Source organism: Coloeus monedula (genome assembly GCF_965178545.1).
Source record: "Coloeus monedula genome assembly, chromosome: 4".
NCBI lineage: Eukaryota > Metazoa > Chordata > Aves > Passeriformes > Corvidae > Coloeus > Coloeus monedula.
This window is the reverse complement of record NC_138784.1, coordinates 6,457,334-6,481,258: the sequence shown is the minus strand read 5'-3', so window position 1 is coordinate 6,481,258 and position 23,925 is coordinate 6,457,334. Positions and strand designations below refer to the sequence as shown.

General features: G+C 41.2%; 1 protein-coding gene across 1 annotated transcript; it reads right to left on the bottom strand.

Moving 5' to 3' along the window:
* Nucleotides 1-1,384: 1,384 nt before the first annotated feature.
* SLCO1C1 (solute carrier organic anion transporter family member 1C1) lies at nucleotides 1,385-23,925 on the bottom strand (the record flags this gene model as incomplete). The annotated part of the gene is made up of 15 exons (XM_082280025.1): nucleotides 1,385-1,607; nucleotides 2,649-2,766; nucleotides 3,961-4,025; nucleotides 7,607-7,788; nucleotides 8,224-8,389; nucleotides 9,386-9,581; nucleotides 11,191-11,355; nucleotides 12,098-12,343; nucleotides 13,109-13,207; nucleotides 14,266-14,412; nucleotides 14,729-14,850; nucleotides 15,481-15,613; nucleotides 16,409-16,550; nucleotides 19,529-19,674; nucleotides 23,841-23,925. 15 exons carry the CDS (start codon nucleotides 23,923-23,925, stop codon nucleotides 1,385-1,387), a joined length of 2,235 nt encoding a protein of 744 aa, XP_082136151.1.

Below are 23,925 nucleotides of genomic sequence, written 5' to 3'. Positions count from 1 at the left end.
CATTGGTTCTTCCTCTGACAAATGCATTTTCCCCAGTAATGGGTTCAAAGCCTTACCTTCTGCAGATATTTGGTGCCTAAGCACCACCCTTCTTGGTGTTGCTATTGAGTGGATTAGGTAGTTCCCTAATGGCATAGTGCAAACACCGATCATTGATAAAGCCCAATGAATCCCACCCTTATGCATGTGCCCCTCCTCATGCACCCCACAGGAGAGGCAGCAGGGTACCTGCAGTCACTGCTGGGACACAAATGATGTGATATGGGTTTGTTTGGCCAATATTGTGGTGAAGGATGAAGCCTACCTTTCATCATGTGCTCAAAAATTCTAGTTCTTTAAAGGATATCCTTGTGGTGCTGCCACTGGCTTTTCCGGTGCAAAGTTTCTTAAGATTTTTTTTTCTTATTAAACAGCTCTCCTTTGCACTCCCCACCCCAAATATAATTAATATCAAATATTGACAAAGTCCAAAAATGTCTTCGTTTCAGCTAGAAAATAAAATAAATTAAAAGGAAGAGCCCCAATCACCTGGTCTTTTAATTAATTTTAATTAATTTTATTTTTCCCAAGCTGTCTTGTCATAGTTTTTTAAATTATTAATCATATGTATCTTGTACCATTTTGTTATTACATCATAAAGTGCATGGAATTATTTAGTACACTGAGTACTAGCAAGAAACTGCTGGAAATCTAAAAAAGCTCTATTTTCATTCCAGTTTCCTTTGGATGATACTCTTGTGGTCTCTTTGACTGTAATGACAACTCTATTTGTTGTGCTACTGGACAAAGCTACTGGAAAGCAGATTCCTAACCACAACATTTGATGTCTTAAGTGTTATGGATTGAATTCATGAGATGCCCAGAGCCTGTGGCTGATTTGTCCTTCCAGCAAACCACCTTCCTCCTGCCCTGTGCCTCACTGTTTGCAAGGACGGGCTACGTGCCGGAGATCCCTCCACCTTCCAGGTTGCCAGATCAGGTTTTGTGCCCTGGTTCCTCTTGGCTGGTCCCATGGCAGAGGGAGCTGCATGGCAGCGTCCTCACTACCCCTCACACCCAGGAGGAAACCGAGGGGCAGCAGCAGCTCCTACAGCTTCATGAGGAGGGAGGGAGCTGAGGGGCAGCTGCAAAAACAGTGTCTCAGTGAGGGAAAAACTGCACCTCCCATAGGAAATCCCCTCACTCAGCAGAAAAAACGGTGAGCAGTGTTTTTAGAGCTGTTCACGTGCTAAAAATTGGTGGTCTTTGCTTTTGGGGTTTACAGTGAAAATTGCAAGAAGGTGAACATTTTCACGGTGGATACTAAGATACTGCTTCACTGATGATGGATTTTTGCCTGGAACACCACTCACTGGGTAAAATCACGGTGGAGATCTCAGTTTTTCTAAAGTCTGGTCTCCTTTTCTGGCCAGTAAGTTGACTGAATTAACTGGTCACTATGGACAAAATTATCTTTTCTGCTCTTTGTTCTACAGGTGCCTCTCTCCCCGTTGGCTGAGAGGGTCTCGTCTTGTGGAGAAGACCTTTTCCGGAGAACCCAAAGGACAGCAACACTGAAGAAAATGGACACCGTGCCCAACACCAATGTCAGCCCCAGGTACACATACCTGAGAGAGAAATGATTGATCAGAGCCTGTGTCAAAGGCAACACATGACTAGAAGGCATCAAGGACACATTCATATTTTCATGGGGTAAGGCTGCCTAAGGACACTTCAGTCAAGGGGATGACCCTGGAGCGGGGAGTTTGTCAGCTCACCCAGGTCAGGTATAGTGTGGTCTGTGGTCAAGAAAGCATCTCAGGCATTGACTGACCTCCACCCCAATGTGCTTCAGTAAGAATAGCACTAATATTTTTAGGGCAATTACTCTATTTTTTGGTTGTCTCATAAACAGTACCAGTGGTATCAAGACCATTTGATGGCATTTTTGCTTTACAGGCATATTGACAGCAACAACAGCAGCAACAATAACATCATAATGTTTTATTAGTAAAAAGGGATTTTGCTCTTTCCTTCAAGTTTTCAAAACAAAATGTACCCTCCTCTCATGTTTATTTTCCTTGTGGTAGGAGAAGGCACAACCTGTTCTCCCATTTTCCTCTTACCATTGTTACTCCACTCTTCATTTCTGGTGAAGGCTTTCAAAAATGCAGTCCAGCCAATTATTGTCCTCTAGCAATAGATTGATAAAGACAACTCTGCACTTAAGCCTCTAGGTAAGCCAAGCATGTTTTGTGGCACCTTTGCCTTCCATTTTTTGATCCAGCTCCAACACGGAGAAAAATGAGGTTTAATAACTTATTTACACACACACACACACACACACAATGGCAGCAGAGACCCTGAAAGGTGAGGGAAGCTTTAAGCATAAAATTGAGGTTTCAACACGACTTTTTTTGGTGAATTATTAAGTGACAATTATTTCCAGCCGATACTGAAACAAGATGATCTGCCCCTCCCCCAAAAAAGAGATTGAATCAAAAAAGAATGGTGAAAGGTGAGCATTATTGTTAATATTGTTAGTCAGAGCCTTTCATTCAGTTTCAAGTCTTTCACTCAAATTTTCTGATAGAAATTCTTCTACCAGTGCCAGGTGTAGATTTGCTTTAAGAACAAAAGTTAAAGAATGAATGGAGAAGAGCGGTTACCTGAGTGCTCTGGAGTCATAGAGTCTGCACGCTCCTCTTCCCCCACATCTTTTGCTTCCCCATTTCAGGCAAGTGGTATCTATGGCTACTCCGAAATACACTGGGGCTGGAATCCCCGCTGGGTGTATTTAACAAATAAATAAAGGTAAGAAATTTACTTTCCAGGGTGATCAGTTCTGATCTAGAGGCACGTTCATGCAGAACATTGAATAATATATTCTATTCAGCAATGACACTTCCTCCCTGTTTGCTGGTTTGAGAAGACGTGCCTTGTGCTGCCCAGGCACACACCACCCTTTCCTCCCTGTGGGAAGCCAGGAAAACAGGACAAAACATCAAAAAGCCTGTGGAAGTCAGTGCTGGAGTGCTGGCCACGGTTTGGTTTTCTCACCCTGTGGGACATCTCTGGGGAAAAAAAATAGGAGATACTTCTCCTTTCTTGAGAGCCATGGAGTCTGCTCAGCTTGGGTGTAGGAGTGTCCTGTGTGTCGGGTGGGGCATGAGAAGGGGGTTCCCAGTGGGGCTGGGAACCTGCAGTGGGGCTGCAGGAATCCTCCAAGTATCTTGAGATCCTGCTGTGGCAGGGGCAAACCTGCTGCAGTTCTTGGGGGTGATGGAAAGGAAAAGCCTTTTTCATGTGCTGATGGGAACATCCTGGACTCTGTGTCACCTGGGAAGCCACCCAGGGTTGCTGGAGAAGAAAGTAAGCCTGGAGAGAAAATTCTGGCCTGCAAAGGTGTAAGAAAGAAGCCAAAAGCTAGTTTTGATGGAATTTCATCCAGTTCATCCAACTCAGCTCATTTGAATAGGTGACTTGCTTCTTGCTATTTTTTTTTCCATGAAGACCTAGAGGACTTTAGAATTTCCAGTTCATTGGCATCTCATGTTAGCCTTGATTTCAGGTGGCTGTACCACAAGGCTGCAGTGAACCCCACCCCCAGGCACACCTGTAGTCAGATTAATTCCCTTAGAAACTAGTGAATATATACGTGAAAAGCAATCACAAATTCTCAGCCATAGCTGTTGTTTTATGCTTGTTGCTGAGTAAGGGGACAAGATGTAGTTTTGATGTTAGCTTCATCTAAAGGATCACATCTCTATAAATATTGGCCTTGTGTATTTTAACTATACCTAACACATAGTTATGTGATTTATGAAGTACAAAGCAATTTCCTTTTTCCAACCTTTTTTTTTTTAATCATATGATATTTATTTGCAGATAGACATTGTTCTTTCCAACAATCAAAGCTTAATTCTAAGAGAAATGATTAGTGAGGAGTGTATTAAAACCGACTCAGGAGTACAGACTTACCAAGTACTCTTATTGCCAGGGTATAGATACCAAGTGCAAATGATTTCAAGTGGGGTTTAATGCATCTAAAAATAATAATAATAAAAAAGGTGTTAAATAGAAATAAAGCATCAGGTGTATATAATAAGAACACAAATAGAAAGCAAGAGAAAGGAAAGAAATGTTGCTTTTTCCTCCTTATTGTCACAGACCTTAACCAAATTGCAGAAATATGTAAAAAAGGTGATAAAATCAGAACAGCATCCAGGAATTCTGAACACCTATATTCAGCATCACATTTTAAGATGGTTGTGGATTTTCAGATGATATCAGCACTTAGGTGTTACTAATACAGGATAAGAAAATTGATAGTGAAATCATGCAGCCATTGGATGGTTTTATTCAGTTAGAAACTCCATGAAATTCAGGACAAATCCCAGGCTAGTACAAGGTATTTAGGCACTCACTTTTCATTGCACTCTATCTAGGATCAGGATCACAACTCCTGTAAAGGTAAATCCTCCAAGCCATTCTCGACAGAGCAGACCATTTGCATTTGGACTCTTCTGAGATTGCAGGGTGAGTCCAACACACACATCCAGTTCTTTTGGCTCCAGATGAGCCAGATGCTCCCACCTTAGACCATCATCTTGGCTCCTTGAGGGAGGGGGAGGTGGTGGGCAGGAGAACAGCTGCCTTTCCCATCCATGTGATCAGCAGTGTGTGTATGGAGCCTCTCAGATTAGCAGGAATCACCTGCTCCCCCACCAGCTACTCAAATGTGCTGTTTCTCCCAGCATGTACCAGACTGACTATTACAATCCCTAATCCAGCACAAATCTGCGTATATGTTTGATTTTGGCAAGTGAGTAGTACCAGCCACATGACAAAACAAGGACATTTTTGGTATGTGGGGTAATATGTATATCAATATGGTAATTAATAAAACTTTTGTTACAGTCATTCTATTAAATATAAGTCAGAAAAAATAAAATGGACTGAAATTCAATTGTCACTATGGATGAACATAGCACTCTGGAGGTACAGTCTGTGTGCTCTGAACTAGGATGGCCTCTGCTTCTGCAGAAATTAATGTAATTGGGAATATGGTTTAAAAAATAATGAAGACATTTCAGAATGAACTCTATTGTTCCCCACCAGTGATAGTTTTCAACACTTTATTCTCTAATGCCTCAGTCATGGATTATCATCACTCAGTCTGTTGATTGTGGCTTATACAAGCATTCCCATCTACAAGGGCATGACTGTAAAATGATTTTAAGTTGGAAGAACAGAGTCTTGCTCTCCTACCAGACACTTGCTACATAAGCATGCCTCAGCCTAGAGTTCTCCTAAACTAATCTGAGGGCATAGAAAGCAAAAAGTGGAAAATAAAACCAATAACTGGATATTTAATATGTGTTTCACAGGATTAATATCCTGCAAAAAAGTATTCTCTTTCAGATGAAAAAAAATTGTTTTATTCTTTGTATTGTCTTTGCACGGAAACAGGAGTCCTTTGTGATCCTGAGTGATAGCCAGACCTCTTAGGGAGATCTGAGACTTCCTTTTCACTGCCTAATCGCCTGCTATTAATAGCTGGTGCTTGAACAACAGCTATCTGAACTGCAGGGCTTTTTTCTCCAAAACTGGGCTGTCCCAAGTTCCTTGGCTACTGTAATTAGACTAATACCACCAAAATGGCATTTCAGCAAATGACCCGGTCACCAGCTGTAAGCATATTTCAATGACTTCAGTGCACAAATCATCAAAGTAAATGTCACTACATCTTACAGGCTTTTAGGGATGTAGCTGTATTTGTGCTCCATGGCAGGTGCAACGATATCTGCTCATCTGAAAACATCAGCTTGCTTAAGTGCTGGAATCTTAACAGAGATTACTGAATACTGAATGATTTTTAAAACACATAATTGGAAAAAAATACATAATGAAGTCTGCAATTTGACCTTGGGACTACTTGTATTCAAAGATAATTTACTTTCCTTCTGGTAACAGAAGCACACTTCCAATTCAGCCAGATTTTTGGAGAAAGTCAAGTCAGTGAAGGATTTCAAAAAAGAGAAAAGTAAGCATGAGCTTAAAGTAGAATTGTGCCCACAGGTCATTTGCAGTGCAGAAAAAAAAAATAAAAAAAGGATTGAACTTACTGAAACATGTTTTATTTAGGTGCACATCAAAGGTGGATGCCTTCAATCCAGCAGGAAAACACATAACTTCTCAGCTTCAGTTAAATGTCTCTCAAAGTAAAATGATTTTCAACAGCAATAGAAGCTTTGGAGCAGAACCAATAAAACTGTTTTGCTGATTTCATATAACAAAGTGGTTTAGTATTGTAATTGAAAACCTTTCTAAGCTTTTTTAACTAAATCGATTAAGCAGTAAGACCCCTAAGAGCAAGTTCTTAGGGCTGAGAAGGGCAGGCAACTCTGTGTGATTTAAGCGTGTATGTGTTCAGCTATGAAATCTCCTCCCAAACTTTCTATGCAGTGGAGACAAGAAGAAAAGCAGGAGGTTGAGTATGGCTACCATGATTTTGAGGCCCTGCGTGGTACCAGATCTGTGCATTTCCCACCATATGTATTATGGATAGAAGGAAGATATCATGTAGAGGGAAAGGGGAAGGGAACTGCATCCCTGCATAGCTCTATGCCCATATTTATCCAGCGTGTCAGAAGCAACCACAGAGAGCGATCTGGTGTAAATCCTGAAGGCTTTGCTGCAAGCTCTCCACTCATGAATCATCCTCATCTTGGCACATGGACAGTTCAGCTGTGCAGAAGCTTCAGTAAAAATTGTCTAAAATAGATTACAGTACGATTGTTCTTGGAGTGAGCCCTTGGGGAGAGAGAGATGCTGTGTGGTTTTCCAGCACCCAGTGGTAACCCTGCAAGGTGTGTGAGGAAAGCTATGCAGCTTGTATACACCTCACTGGCAGTGTTTGTGCAGGGCAGTGGAGAAGGATCCTCACCTCAATCATTTCTGAAAGTCTCTGCGTGAATATTTATTCTGGTTCAAGGATTGTGATGGAATCGTAGCTGAAGTCACATTTCTTTATTTAGGTTTTTCCATATGGTCTATGTTCAGCCAGTTCTAACACTGGCATTGTCTATGTGGTTTAAAGATACCAGCAATGAGACAGGGCCTGGTCCAGAAAATTTGATTCAAAACCAAAGAGAATTTGGGGGTAAGAAAACACAGTTATAATACTAAAGATTAGTTAGACTGGATTTACTGTTGTTTTGTTTGAGAAGCAGTATGTGCCCATCTGGAAATAATTTGGAAAAAGGAACTGAGAAAGAAAGATTTCCAAAACAGAGCAGAACAGGACTTGGAATCCAAAAATCGCAAGAAGCTGACAAAAATCCAGATTAAGCACTGGTAGTATTAAATACCTTTTGTACTTTCTAAAATTAGCTTCAAAGCTTACAGTCAGTGATGGATAAATAGTTCCAGCAGTTAAATATACACTGGGACATGCATTCAACAAATCTGTGCTTATCACAACAGGAAAAAAAAAAATCTCATGCTAAACCAATCTTTAAAACAAAGAGAAAAATACTAGGAATACCAGGAGGGGAGGGAGTACCAGTCACATGTCAAAACACTTAGAAAACATTTGGCAATGCTAGCAGAAATTATTGCTTACCTTAGAAGCAGTATGTATCCGGGTGTGCCACCTACTGACAAAGTGTATGAAGTGATAACTGATATTACTAGAAAATACAGAAACATCCTGGGACACTCATTTCCTTTTTGACATGGTCCCACCACAGCTGAGGAGCTTTGTGAAGATTCAAAGGTTCCCACGCAGCTGCAGTTAAAAAATACCTGGAAGAGAGTGGGCAAAAGTGTATGATAACCTAAACGGCAGGGAAGTAGATGTTTAGGAATATCTTATCATGCTTTTCTGGGTGGCTGAAAGTTTACATCCAAAGGGGGAAATGTTTTACAAAAGGAAAAGGCTTATTCAATGAAGGACAAAATTATAAAGTATCAACTGTTGATTAATGTAGTTATTAGTTTTTTTCAACAGTCTTGGTAGCCAACAGCTAAAAAAGAAAAGCCTCCAACATTCTCTGCTTGTGATTTCTGCTGGCAACAGCAAGAAAACTTTAAATGCGTGTGGCAGATTGCTAAAAAGCCCTGAGGATTTCAGGGCTCAAGAGGATGCGCCATGCTCAATTTTAATCCACTTACTCTGACAGACCCAGTTGTATCAGAAAGAATTATCGCATCTCTTATGGAAACGAAAGATTGTCTTACGGTGTTTTTCCCACTGCCGTTGGATGCCTGGCAGCCGGCGAGACAGGCGGAAACATAGGTAACTCCGTTTTCCCCACAGATGGGGTCCCAGTCGTTCTTGGAACATGAGCAGCCTGAGTTGCACTCTGAAAACAGGGCTTGCTCGTAATCAGTCATTGGTTTAGTTCTGTGGAAAAAGAGTAATTGCAAAGGTGTTGTCTAGCAGATGCGGAGGAAATCATGATCACCTCATGGGTTATGCTCTCTTCCAGGTGCACTGGGTCAGACCTTCCCTCTGTAGCCCATTAAAGGTTGTCTCTTCACAACCACACAGAAGTGTAAATCCTTTTTTCTCTGTTATACAAAGGTTTTCACAGTATCACACTACCTACTGTGAGATAGCATGTATTTTATTAAGGGGGACAACTAACAATTTATATTCATGCATTTTCTCAGATTTTCTAAGGTTTTAGTTATCTGAAGCTTGATGCAGTTTTAACACAACTAGGCAAGTGGCAAAGAAGGGACTGAATTACTCATGGGAAATGGTCTCTGTAGAAGTTACCGAGGAATTTATCAGAATGGGATTCATTTAAACTGAGTGTCTGATACCTTGCAGGACAGCTCTCTGCCAAATTCAGTCATCAGATACCAGAGAAGCAGCTACTGGGGCTGCTGTGAGTCAGTGCTGGAAACTCCTCCCAAAAAGTTAGTTTTACAGAGTAATAGCATGGGCAGAAATGTTAGGCTCAGGTGTACCTCGTGGTTAACATAATGGTTAATCCATGAACCCTTAAGTTTTGAGTTCAAAGGCTATTAAATGCCAGGCACACAGAGGCAAGAAACAATTAATTGAATCTCATCCCCCCTACTGAGCTCCTCACATTTCCAGGAGTCACTGGGCTCAAAGGATGGGTCCCATGGCAATAATAATTAAAAAGTAATCAGAAAAATAATCTGCACTTGTGACATAAACCCCTCTGGTTTATGCCATAATCATGAGAAGGTCATGACACAATGCCTGCTGGAATGGAGTGGTTTCCACCGATTTGAATCAAATTTCTGGGAAGCATATTCAGGTCAGTCACTCTCCTTTCAATAATATATACTTTGTGAAATAAAATGAGGAAGGAGTTTGGTTTGCAGTAGCCCTTTCTGCTGAACCATGGCCTTCCCAGCATACCCATGGTACGACACAGTCAGTCCAGCCACGTCCGAGTTCTCACAGCCCATCGCAAACAATGAGAGGAGCAAAAGGTAACCAAGGAAAGATGATCCCAAGGAAAGTTTTGCAGCCCCTAAAACACCTATTCTGAATTTTTTCATGATCAGTCCTCCAGAGAATATGCCAAAGGCCACAGCAGGAATATTAATAAGACCTGAAATCAAACAGAAAAATATGTATTAATGAAAACCCCAGCTCAATGGACTAACCTTGTCAGCCACAAAAACAGCTGCAGCAAGGAGATGAAGGAACAAAACATAAAAGATCTTCAGTCAGGGCATTTTATTTTGTCCAGAATTAGAGTGATCCTTGGAGTGTTACAAAGGTGCTGGGACAGCTTTGAAAAACTTACTCCCAAGGACATGCTTCTTTGCTGGTTCTTTGACAGAGAGATTATGGATAAAGTTTAGATAATGCTCTTCCAATATCTTAAGCTAGGTGATTTTTTCCATAATTAGGTTGTCAATGGAGTCATCTGCTGGTTCCTAGAGGACAAATTTAGTTTTATCTAACGTTATGAAAGCTGGAGCAAGACCTGCTTTTTTTTTTTTTTTTTGTGCTTCAAATTGCTCTGACAATTTTGATATCTATCAGAGGTTGTGATAGAAACTGTTCTCTAAAAAAGAAGAAGAAAGAGTAAAAGAGGGAGTGAAAGAGAAATAAACACTGTGAGTTGAGTCAGCTGTCAGGTTTCTTCGGAAGAGTGGATTTGGAGACAAAGGAAAAGGAGGATGAAAAACCACCTTATTGCAGAGACAGCCACCCAGCAGGATCCTTCCCTAACCAAGCCATCACACAGTCTGTGTTGGATATAGTCCCTATGCTCAGAGAAATCAAATGGTTCGCAATCCTCACTCAGTTTGCACATACCTGAAAGCTTAGCTCCAGAAAATCTTTAAATACAATGAGAAGTACTACACTGAATGTAGGGATTGTTTTCTGGACTTTCTTTGGGCATCAACTATACTTGAAGATTTCTCCTTGCTTTGAGGAGTTTCGTGCCAGGAAATTCCAGCTTCTATCTTTAAGGAATTAACATAGCACAATGGATCATTACAGCTTTTCTGCATATATATACCTCTGTTGCTGTGCAACTAATGCTGCTCTGAAACAAGGCAGTTCCCTCTGTGTTGGGTAGACGTAAACCTCTTTGCTGTTTAATGCTATTGAAGCCTTGGACCTCTGGAGCTGAACCCCACATGCAGGTTCAGCAACCAGGCAGTCAAGTCCACCCTCCTGAAGTCAGCTACAAAAATGTCCATCTCAGTACCCAAAGGCTGAAGCAGCTTCTCTCTCTTGTACTGTATGGGACAGCTTGGGATATGACTTGACTTCCTTTTATTTAACACCATTCTCTTCAGAGAGTCACCTTTAGCACTCACTGAACTGATCTTTGCTTTGTTGAAACAGATGGGAAGCCATCAAGGCAGCAGATCTGTCTGATGATAAATTTATGTAAACTATTTTAAAACTATTTCTCAGTTATTTTCTTGTGTTGTACATATATTACTTTACAAATTTCCAGTTAAATGGGAATTAAGGTATCAAATTATGTAAACTTTTACAGTAACTCCTGCATAGATAAACTCCGAGTTACCTAGTGCTGAAGCAAAAATGAAATAGCTTACCTTCTATAAGCTATTACTTAAAGTCAGACAAGGAAGGAGAAGAAATAAAAATACCCTAAAAAAAATACAATTTTTCCTACATGCCACTCCTAAAATGTCCATTTTAAAGATATCAAGAAGCAGATATAGCATTACCTATAACAAAGTTAGTTTTTGAAGATGTCTGCCCATACTGTTGTTCAATGTACTTTGGCTTATATGTCACCATGCCAATTAAAGAATTGAACTGAATGATACTTGCACACAAATACAGACTGTAAACTGGATTCCCAAAGAGATTCTTCAGTGATGGCAAGAAGTCTGGAAGACAAAACAGCAGAAATAACAAGCAGGCCAGAGAGAGAATAACTGCTGTGAGCAATGCTTTGTAACATGTGTGCACCTTCCAAAAAAACCCAAAACTGCAGAACATTTCAGAGGGAATCTGTGAAGTTCTGTGATGTTCCCAACAGCTCCCCCATTTCTGGATGGGGGAACAGTGGAGCAAAATACTAATCATGAATTTCCCAGAAGAGATACCTTGTTTTATAAACCTTCTTTTCATTATAAACTAGGAATGATTTGGTTTCTATGTGTCCTCAACAGCCGCAGCACCGTTTAGCTTAATTTGGGGCAAAGAGTGCTCAGCACAGCTGACAGGAAGCACAAACATGCTGAGGTACAGATTCAAGTACTGAGGGAAAATGCTTTTGGCAAAGCAGGGCCAAGGAAATGCAATTGTGCGAAACAGCTCCTGTCTAAATCCAGGCAGCCTTCTCTAATACTGTAGCTGGTCTGTGCCCATCTATATTCTGATAGATATTGTACATGTTTTCCTAATGCATGAACTTACAGGAAAAAAAATTAGCAAAAACTGAGGGTTGTTTTTTTTTCTGACCACCACTTCTGCAACAGTCACTATATGCATTGGAGAGTGAAATCTCATATAAAAATCATAATTCTGATGCCATTAAGATAGGGCCGCAGAAAGTATAAAATTTTTAAGTCTAAAAGCCTTTGAGAGAAAAACTCAACGATCAGGAAGAAAACTCCAGTGATTTGCCTTTTGCCATCTCGGCAAGCTTCGCTTGTTGCTGATAGGATGCGTGTTGGTCCTTGTTTTCCTCAATGATGAACTTTGACTGCTCGGAAGAGGTGCTGGAGTCCTTCCTGCTCTCAGGTTTTGGGAGGTGCTTGGGCAGGAACCAGAAGGGGATGCCGGCCAGGATGCTGATCACCCCAGCTATCAGGTACCCCAGCCACCACGCTCCCACCCACTGCACGTCCTTGGGACTTATTGTGACGCTGTCTGGAGAAAGTGGAAAAGAAGAAACAAATAAATAAATTTTGAGAATATTTGCTGATAAGAAGGAAGGTGGTTTTGGAGGGACTTTCCATGCCCACCTCACCAGGTGTAGCTGTGCTGTGTGTCACTATGGGCGTTTTGCAGGAGCAGCTGTGGGGACACGGTGAGGACTTGCTGATTGCTGGGGCACAGCAGCGGCCTAGCCCTGACCTGCTGTGCCACTTGCACAGCCCCAGAGATGCTGCAAGGACCAGCAAATGGGGCAGTCCGGGTGGCCACTCACTTGCTCCCAGTCAGGCTGTTCTGCACAAAAGCCCCAGGGAAAAATAGTTTTCCTCCTGCTTTCTTTCTTCCTGTTTTCTCAGAAGGAGGGCAGTCGGGAGATTCGGTACCCCCTGCCAAACCACTTTTCTAGGTGGCAACAACAGGATATTAAAAAAGCACACACAGGATTCTGAGCCTCAGTCCTGCTTCCTCCTCGCTCCCATTATCTCCCCAGAGCCTCCTCACCAGAGCACCTCTTGGAGGCACCTGCTGCAGATCTGCTGGTGCTGAGGAAGAGTGAGACCTCTTTCCTCCTCTACATCTATCCTTCTTGCCAGCCTGTTCTGCATGGACCCCTACACTGCTGTCATCCTTGTCATTTCATGAAGTGCCTACTCTACCCCTGATAGCTCCTCATGCCTAGAAGATAACCAGATAGTTCTTGGCCGAAAATAGGCATGAGGAGCCTGACTGGATTTTTAAAGCCTGAGTGTTCTGACTTACCCAGATCTACAAAGCCAATGTCAACATAAAGTTTGGCACACAGGGATCCCAGGAGAAAGCCAAATATTGGCCCTATAATCGCCACTGTCTGTACACACCCTGGAATAGAAAACAGGAGACTGTTACACTCCTGAGCTAAAAAGGACACTGGTTCTTCTGCATCTAGCAGCAGATTATGGAATGTGATGGGTAACAAGTGATACAGTTTCACAAACTGTAATATTTTCAAGAAGAAAAAAAGGCATCAATACAATTTTCCCCATGACAATGATGCTTTTTACTGTTATCCAATTAAATTCAGCCTGAAGGAAAAATGTCAGGAACCTGAATGGCCTAAACTCAATAGCAGCACCCATCTATAACTGCTAGAAATGCTTTAGTTGACAAGATTAAAGTAACTGGAAAGCAAATGTCATTTTTTAAATTTAACTGATCGCTTTAAGTTGAGGTAGGCCCTGAACAGGCTGAGAAACCGCTTTGCTTTTGGGAGGTTTCCAATGTTAATATGTTTCAATATACCTGCAGCCAAACTTTCGGAATACTTTGAATTTGCAAAATTCACCTGGAAATCTGGGAATCTGAATCTTTTACAGAGAGAATCTGATTTTTTGCATTTTGCCTGGCTGGAAACTTGTCAAGAGCAGATGCTGATGAGATAGGATTTTTTAGGTAATATCATTTCTGGTGAATGTGCAGCGGTCAGACAATGAACACAAGAAAACAGTGCTACCAACTTTCTAAAGTTTCAGCACTATTGCTTATAATTCCACATGAATCTGGAGGGAATGTTTTGAGTGCTCACTGAAATTCTATTTTAAGTGCTTAAAAGAGTGCATGTTTTTATCACTTTCCAGAGAACTGAATGTGCACAGAGGCTCAGCAGTCCACATCCAGAAGAATTAGGAAGATTAGGGTAACAGCAGGAACCCAAGGTCAAATTCTTTCACCAAATTAAGATAATGGAACTGTGCTGGTATAATTAAATGGGAACTTGGTCCCTTGAGTGTACATGACTGTTAAATAAACTTTAATATTGGAAATTATGCAAACAAAACAATCAGGGCAACTTAATTCAATAACATTCATTCCATTATTCAGAATGACTCAGTCTCCTCTGGGGAAAAATCCATTAGGAAAAAACCCAATATTTATTTTACCAATGTATAAGGCAGCATTCTCTTCAACAGCATAATCATCGATGTATGTAATTCCCAGGGGCTGGATGGGGGTTTCACCTATTCCACGCAAAAGATTTCCGAGTAAAACATAGATCCACATGGAAGAGCCTGCTTCCTTTTCACATCCTGTGTACTCAACAAGAGACAACAACGATGTGTTTGTAACAACAGTTTGACACTGAAAGCTCAGGGCTTCTAAAATACTTCTGTTGTAGGAGAAACAGTAGGAAAACTGTGAAACAGCTTAAGGTAGACAAATTTTTAGCATGAGCTGTCTCAAAGATACTACAGTTTTGCTGGTTTTATAAATTTGTTACCACATCCCTTTTTAGAAAACTCTTTCACTTCTAACAAAAACTGGGATCTCCTGACAGAAGGATTTGGGAAACATTGATGATAGTGAGCACTACCAGCCCCAATATTTAACAGAGATCATTCTCACCTGAATTTATTTTTGCTTGAGATTTTTCCAAGGCTGAGAGTGGAGTTTGGTTTTTATCCTGCAGACATGGAGAGATGATAGCAGTCGAATTGACGGTGGAAGGGAATCTTTCGTATCGGTATCTGTTTAGAAAACGAAGTTGTATTTATTCACAAGTACTGATAAGAAAAAGCAATCAGATCTGCTACTACCAGATAGGCTTACAGCACGTAAATGCAAATTTCATCTGCATCCATATGAATCCATCTGGATCCATCACCAGTGAGAGTTTACAGGGGATAAACAGAGCTCTATTTATACTGCAGCAGTACATGACAATTGTCCTGTTGGTTCTTTTTTTGTCAGCGATTCATTTCAGCTTAGCAGGCACTTTGCTCTACTATGATACATGAATTTGGACTAAGAGATTATCAGACAATGGTGTATCCTCTGGCTTGTGATTGGTACTCAGATTGTCTTCCTGAGTTTAGTCACCACTTCTTCACTGACATTTCAACAATTCCTAAACCATATCAAAATGTGGCCAGTCAAGATCAGAGACTAATAAAAAAATAAGTTGATTGCTACTGAAAATAGTACACATTAAATTATTTGCTTTACGGTAATAAATCTTTTCACAAAAAAGAAAAACATTAAGTAACCGCATCCCCATATGCCTATTCCCATCTTCATAATCAATGCCTAAATATTTTACTGAGCTGCCATTCAGTGTGCACAGCCCAGCTGGAAAACACTGATCTCTTTGCACTTACCGTCCCATGAAGAACTGGGGCATTGCAATTAGGAATGTTCCAGCTGACATAATTAAGCAGCCTGCTCCAATTATTCTTGGCCTGTGAAGCTTTGCTCCAAAGTAGCTCACAAGAATTATGATTAGGAGGTTCCCTTTGAGAGTACAAAAGGAAAATTGAGTTTTACCGCTTGTTGATAAGAGATCCCCTAAAATAACAATTCCTAGTATGTAGTATAGGCACTGATTTCAGGGAGAGAGGGCTGATGGGGTTGGTCTTTCTCCCTCTTTCCAGGCATTCTACAGGAGCCCAATGCCTTCTGTGATAGGAAAACCATAAATCTTTGAATAAACTGCTGGAAAAGAGGAGAAAGACTGTGCCAGCTGAAGAGAGCAAATAACCAGAAAAGCAGAAAACGGAGAAATCAGAGTTTTATACACTTAGGCTAATATTTCATTCCTGTGAGTACCACAGTCCACTGAACACCCATGAGATAAATTCAGTAATCTGAAATTGTAAGAGACAATGACATGCTGGAAACCTTAGTGTGAGAGGGAAGGAGAGGGACCAGACAAGAAATGTAGATTACAGCTAGAGCTTTGTCCTCCTGCTGCTTAATAAATCACAAAGGACAAACACTTGTGGGGGAGGTAGATTTCTGCCTGCAGAAATCTGGGCAGGCAAATTCTCATTCAACACTCAAAATTTCTATTAGTATGAATTAGCCACATGCTAACCTTATCAAATCACAATTTTTTTATATCTATGCTGAATTGGTTGTATTAGCAACCCTGTCCTATCGAATGTAATCATACTGATAGTCCCACTTATTTTTACTAGGTGAATCTTGCTCAGTTTTATGGTTCAGGGAGATTCATACAATCATTCTTCACAACAGATTGCATCACTCTTTTTTCTGAAAATAAAAATGGGTTTCTACAGCACATACCAATTTCAAAACTTCCATCAATAACACCAACCAAAGAGGAAGGGATGTCAAATCTTCTTTCTATTTGCGTGATAGTACTTTTTAGATAACTTCCTGACAGTGCTTTAGCAAAATAAACAAAAGACAGTGCACCAAGAAATATCTGTGAAAAAAATGACAGTGAATAAAATCAGGCAGTACAGAAGATATTATGAATTATTTTTAAACAAGTTTTGCATTCCTACCTCTTCTTTTGCCAAATAACCACATCAATATTTCTCCTACATTTTATTAAATGCTAGATTGCTAATTTGTCTATCTCTTATGAGCAATATTGATAAAAACTGAATTGACTCTCAACCACCGCTCATTTCAGGTAGATGCCAAAGCTACTGCTCAGTTGAAAGACAGAAACTGGTGATTTCCTAAGGAGGCAGTATCTTACACAGTAACCATAATGGTAAATGCTAAGTGTGGCTTGCTGGGGAGGTGAGTTTTTGGACATTTTGAAATGTTACATGCTCCGTGAGTTGAACAGTGACCTGCCAAGCAATTCTCTTCTAGGCTTGTCCTTCCCCTACAAGATCTCTTGCATTTTCCTTAGAGTGCACCTTGCATTTTCTTGGGGACAGACTTCTCCCATCCTTTTGTTATGCAGAGACAGTTTTCTCTTAGTTATCACTGTATCTGTTTTAGCACGTTCTTCTGAACCAGGAGTGGGCTTTGGACATTAAACTCCATCTCCCTTCACAGTGCTTTGGTACATATTTCAAAGGTGGACACTGAGCCCCTCTCCCACAAAATTAAACTGGAAGATGAGGGCTGGTCTGAAATGCATGTAGTGGGAGTGCAGGGTCCTTAGCACCATCTGTTTGCTCCTGCAGCTCTATTGCCTAAATTTGCCCTCAGTGAATGCAGCCCTGTAGAGTTTATGAATTCCAGGGATACTCGTGCACAGTGCAATTGGTCATGGAAACCACAACATTGCTTTCTATCCTCAGGTACAGGCGGCGTTGACTCAATATGAATATGAATATGGATGCTTTCTGTAAAGCCCAGTCCCAGAAATTAAGAGACACAGTAACATTTCATATGAATAGAGGTCTAGAACCCTGCGCTTCTCCTTATCCTCTCTGACAATCACACTCCCAGTACACAGGTTCTCTGAGCAATGTACTCACCTCCAGTGCAAAACTCCTTACAGCATCTCATCTGACAAGGTGCAGTGGTAACAACATCACTGCTGAATGCAAACTTTTGTGTTCAAATATATCTTTGTGTCATGTTCAATACACTTTATCCAGTGCTGGCTATCCCTCCTTCAGAAACAGTTGTGGGTAAATAAACTTGCACAGCCCCTCTCTGGTTCTTTTTTCCTACAGCAGCAGGTCTCAATGAAGTCTCTAGTACAAATATTGCTGTAATATTTTACATTTTCTGTATGTTTATGCCCTTGGATTTTAAATAGCAATGTGAGAGCACTTTTTTTTTTTTTTACAGGAAAGTTGTATAGGTAAAATACAACTTGAAAAGCTTCTGTGTGTCTTTAGCACAAGTTTTTTCACAGGATTTGCAACTGTCCCAGGTGTGCAGTGGTGGAAAGACACTCCCAATTTAGGGCTGGGACAGAAAGGTATAGATGATTTCACATTCTGCTCTGGTTTGTCAGTGCTTGTGAGCAGATATTTCACCACATCTATCTGGTTAATACAGGCAATTTTAAGACACAGGAAAGTTGATAAGAAATGTTGATAATTGGTAAAAACAACCTGTTGAATCTGCGTATTATTTTCTTAACACATTAAGCAAAACCTGAAGCGGACTTTTTCATGATTTAGAGATAGCTTAAATAATTTCATTCTGACTCAGCAAGATCTAATCAGAACTCAAAAAGGGTTAGTTCACAAAAAAAGAGAGGTTTTCTAAGTTCGGACAGGAATACATAAGTTACATTGGTTTGGGTTCCCAGAAGACACAACTTCTTTAAAGAGAAAGAAACTGAGCTGAAATATTATTGCTTCTCTATTTCTGGAGCTAATAAGCTGATTCCTGACTGGCTAATCCGTGACAAGTTTTATTCATTGAGGGGATTGGATTATTGTTGTAGCAAATGAAGGAGCAATGATAGAATTAGATTATGGTACAAAATTTAATTAATACAACTCATCTTCTATTTCAAAACAAAAAAATTCAAAATTTCTAGACTTCAGGGCAACTGTTGCTGATGTCATTGGCTGTACTGGGAGCTGGATTAATATCTGAAAGTAGATGCGTGTGTGAGTGAGGGGAAAAAGCAACGGAAAAAAAGACTGTGCATGATGAAAAGAACGGGCCAAGGCTGAAAACTCATTTTCCGAGTAACTCAAATCATCTCACCATAGTATGGTGATTTTTGAGACCTCACCCAAGAGAGTGTGTCAGCATTTTGGAAATAAGGTAGAGGCAGTAGGCAAAGCTTTGTGCTGCCTGCTGTGCCCCTGTGTCCCGAGCAGGGAGCAATGCTCCTCCGAGGTGCAGATCCCACCAGCAGGTAGGCAGAGCTACATCGTGAGGCTCAAAGCAGGGACCTCCCATTACCTCCAGGAAAAACTTCTTGGGGGTGAGAGAAATGTAGATACAGTGGTGATGCTTCTGCAGCTTCATTTCTTAGTCACCTCATGCAGAGTTCTCTTGAATAAGGAATATTACAATAATGCTTTAATAATATAGCACTCGAAACACAGAGACCATAATACAAATGCAACTTTGGAGAGCCCAGGAGACTACCATGGCTACAGTCTTAAGCAGTCTGTACTGACAGCCTGTGGTATCTGTCTGCTCTGTTCTTAACTTTGGGTGGTGCAATAAGAAAGATAGAGGGACTTTTCAGGATGGCTCTTGAAGATCTCATAATATGCAAGCCTCAACCAACAAATTCTATTTGATGACTGTCAAATGTTAGGCAAAAAGAGATCTGAAAAAGATTTTCTTGTGACTTAGAAATACCTCTAATAATTTCATACTGACTCAGCAAGACATAATCAGAACCTAAAAAGGGATCATTCACCAAAAAAAAAAAAACCACAAAAAACCAAAAAAAAACCACCAAAAAACCAGAGAGATTTTCTAAGTCCTTACTGGAAAATTCAAACTTCTCTTTACCTTTATACCTCCACAACACGACTGTTTTTCCTTGGATGTGGATGATTCAGATTTGAATGAAGAGCGGTCCACAGGAAAGATTGGGTTGTTTGAGAAAAAGTGAGTATTTTCTTTTGATGAAATCTCCATGATGGTATCCTTTGCTTCTAAAGCAGAAAACATGGAGAACATTTTAAAAGGGCATCCTATTAGCTCAGCCTCAAAAGCTCATCATGTGACAGCAACACCCTGCTGGACTGTTTTCCCAACAACAGCAATTACCAGACTTTACAAAAGAATCTGACCAGTGCACTGGATGTTTAATTATGGAAATTTGCAATCCACTTGCCTATAATAATGGAGATTAAATCATACTCAGCAAACAGCCATCATCTTCATTCTCTAGCCATCATCAATGTGATTTCACTAAACATTTGACCAAGCATAGCCAGCAGACTAAACAAGGCTCATTATCATTTCAAACAACATTTCTGAAGTCTACATGTAAATTCACGTTTCTAGATGTGACCAGGTCTGCAGAGATTTCTCAGCGCTGATCTCTGAATTTCCCATATATTTGGGACATTAAGTAATTAGATCAAAGGAAATCTATCCCCATTAATGAGGCACTTGAATTGTTTTAGATGGAAACATTAGCTCTAATCGTCTGATTTTAGCTAATGAGTTACACAAGAATAAAGAGGTTTAGTTCCCTTTACCATTTTACATAGAGTCTTAGGGCTCAGTGGTCAATTGTTTCAGGAAAAATGTGAATTTGCTTCTTTGCAGGTAAATACAAAGAAGTAAAGAAAACCTAAATACTGCACTTTGAAAACAAAAGATATCAGTAATTCCTAAATCTCTAGTTACATACTGCAGTACTTTGTTCTTAATTTCAATCTCTAAATCAGATCTGCAAATATTTATGAAATCAGCATCTGTGTTCACTTTTAGGCAGTCCTATGTTTTACAGAACTGCTGCCTGAAAATATGAATAAGAAAAGTTCCTGTTCTTATATGTTTGTCTGAAGACACAGATCTTACATAAATTAAAAATATGTATGGTTTTATGTATATGTATATACCTCTGGATACATATGTTTTCATGGCTTCCCAAATAAGCAGTTGTTTTACCACAAATACAAGTGAAAATAACAAAAGTATATCTTTAGATGCTAAGATTTGCTCACAGGCTCTTTTCATGTATGAACAAGACAAAAGGACTTTGATTGTGGCACCAAAATTTTCACCAAGGTCTCTCCATCATTTAAAATAAGAGCTATGACTACATATAAGAGAAATATTTGCATTTGACGCTGTCCTGACAGGAACTCTAATGTATTTTCTTATCAACACTAAAAGAGCACAGAGGCGTTTTTGCCATAAAAAATAAATATTTTTTTTGTGCTTGCTGAACACTTATTGCACATATTCCTGTTCTGCTTCTGGCTTCCTTGATGTCTCGGGAAAAGTCACACTGTCTCTCTCTGCCCCATTTCTGAACCTGTACAATGGGGAAAGACAGCATGTACCTACAGCAGTTGCATGAGGATAAATTATTTTGTGACAATCACATAGGGTGTGCCATGTAAGCACATCAACTAGCCTTTACTGTAAGGTTTGAAATGCTCTGCATATTTATGGCAATTTTGGAATTAAAAAACCCCAAAACCTGGTAAAGGAAAACATATGCACCACAGCTAAATGAATTGTCCTTATCTCTGAGCAAAGCAACCTCCAACTAGAGAAGGTCTAGCAGAGGTGGAGGGTCCCCTCCACTGCACCCCATATGCAGGATTGGTCAGAACAACAAAAAAAGATTGCTGTGGTGGTGTGGGGGTTGAATATGATGCACTGATGCTTGACAGCAGCATGCAAGTTTGTGTACCACTGAGCTGGTACAAATCTCAAAACGACAGCAGAGCTTAAACAAAACTTCTGCTCAGCAGTATACAAATTATTACAGTATAAAAATTATTAACATTTATCTTCTGACTCTGGATGTCAAATTGAAGAGTGCAAAGATATTCATACAGGTTCTACAGACTTTAATATATCCCCAGCTCCTCTTGTGGGATGCCTTTAAGGAGGTTGGTAAGTTTTCAGTCACATGCAACCGTGTATCTCAGTGCATCAGTTTGGTTACCCCGACAATGCCTCTGATGGAAACTTTTAACACGAGACAGAGTGCAGAGAAAGGTACCCAGAGTAACCACAGCCAACTGCACTATTAGTTTTGATCCTTCCTCTTTAGTGAAACCAGAACACACAAGGCTGTTTCGCTGTAATCACAAATTTGGCACTCAAATACTTTTGGCACCATCGGTGTTATACTGGGAGTATTCCTAATATACTGTCAATTCTGGAAAGAGGTGAGGGACGTCTCTGGTTTTATCCAAGAAAATATCTAGCTGGTAAGGATGGACTCTTACTGAATTGGGTATAGTGATAGCCTCAGGTTTCTACCTTATCTGGGATACCATATTTCTCTAGTGACACAGAAAATGAGGACAGAGGCTGTGTAAGCACTTCCTTTCTAAACATGGCTAGAATGTCAGAAAAATGTAATCATAGAATCATAGAATTGTTTAGGTTGGAAAAGACCCCTAAGATCATAGAGTCCAACTGTAGACCCAGCACTGAGAGGTCCACCACTAAACTCTGTCCCTAAGTGACACATCCGCCCATCTTTTAAATACCTCACCAGGATGGCGACTCAACCACTTCAACTGGGCAGCCCATTCCAGTGCATGACAACCCTTTCAGGAAAGGTTTTCCTGGTATCCAATCTAAACCTCCCTGGTGCAACTTGAACCTGTTCTCTCTTGTCCTATCCACTGTTACTCAGGAGAAGAGCCTGACCCTCCCCCCGCTACAGCCTCCTTTCAGGGTCCCACCTGATCCTCTTTTTCTCCATGGTAAACACCCCCAGCTCCCTCAGGTGCTCCTCACAGGACTTGTGCTCCAGGTCCTTCCCCAGCTCCATTGCCCTTTTCTAGACACACTAAAACACCTCAATGTCCTTGCAGTGAGGAGCCCAGAACTGAACACAAGATTTGAGGTATGGCTCCACCAGTGCTTACTACAAGGGGGCAATCACTGCCTTGGTCCTGCTGGCCACGCTATTGCTGATACAGACCATGATGCCATTGGCCTGCTCCTGCACCTTTAAGATTTCTTTCTTGAAGAGCGTCCAGCCTTCCTTGACCCCTTTTCCCCTCAGAACTGCCTCCAAAGGAGCTCTGTCAAACAGTTTCCTAAACAGGTCGAAGTCTTCCCTCCAGAGTCCAAAGTGGCAGTTTGCTGAGCTCCCCTCCTTACTTCTCCAAGGATTAAATCTCTTTCATTTCCTGATCACTGTGCCCTAGATAGCCTGCAAATGCCACATCACCTCCCAGTCCTTCTCAGTTCACAAACAGGTCCAGTGGGACACCTGCCCTCACTGGCTCTGTCACCAGCTGTGTCAGGCAGTTTTCTTCCACATGCTGCAGGAGCCTCCTAGATGGTGTGGACCTCTTAGACCTCACTTCCTCTCTGCTGTGCTGTATTTCTAGCAGACTCTCACCATGACATCTGCCTTGCTGGCCTTTCCACTGACTCCTACCCATAAACAGCTGTCCCTATTGTCACCATCATTAAGCTCTACAAATCAAAACACCCCCTTAGTGTAAGGCACTCCCACTGCCTCTCCCTCTGTGCCTGTCCCTTCTGAAGAGTTTATGATCATCCACTGCAGCACTCCACCTATATCACACCTATAACAACTGAGTAAGTGCAGGTGGGTGACACTCTTCCTTAAGGACAGCTGCTCACACCTTGTCCCTGACTGTCCCCTGGGCTCACAGCTGGGGCTCAGACCCCTCCTTCCATCCCTGGCTCCAGCTGCCTGGGGTGCGGGAGCCCTCTCTGTTGGCTCTGCTTTCCATCCCACCAAAAGCACGCCCGGTAGCTCACCTGTGACACAGCTCGGGTGGCAGGGGCACTCACCCTCCCCAGGGTTGGCATGTGGGCCTGTACCTGATGGTCAGGTGCAGGGACAGACCTGTCCCTGAGCATGCATTCAGCAGGCTAAGACACCTCCAGGCAGTTCCTGAAGTGCCCCTTCACTCATCCAAACTCCAGGCAATGAAAAAACCTCCTTCCCCTCTGGAAACTCCTCCACTCTGCAGTAAGCCTCCTTAGCCATGCCTTTGCCGTGTGTCAGCCCACAGGCACAGGAGCTGCACTTGCTGGACTGGGTGGACACAGAAGACTGTTCACCCATGAACCCAGCTAAAGGACATCCTCTCTGAAAAGTGAAGCAACAAAGAGAAGAAGAAAAGCTGAATCTTACCTGGCAGCAGGAATCCCCAGAGATGGTGTCTACTAGTTTTCACAGGTAAGCTTCCTCTACTGCTTATGCATACCCACACTTGCAT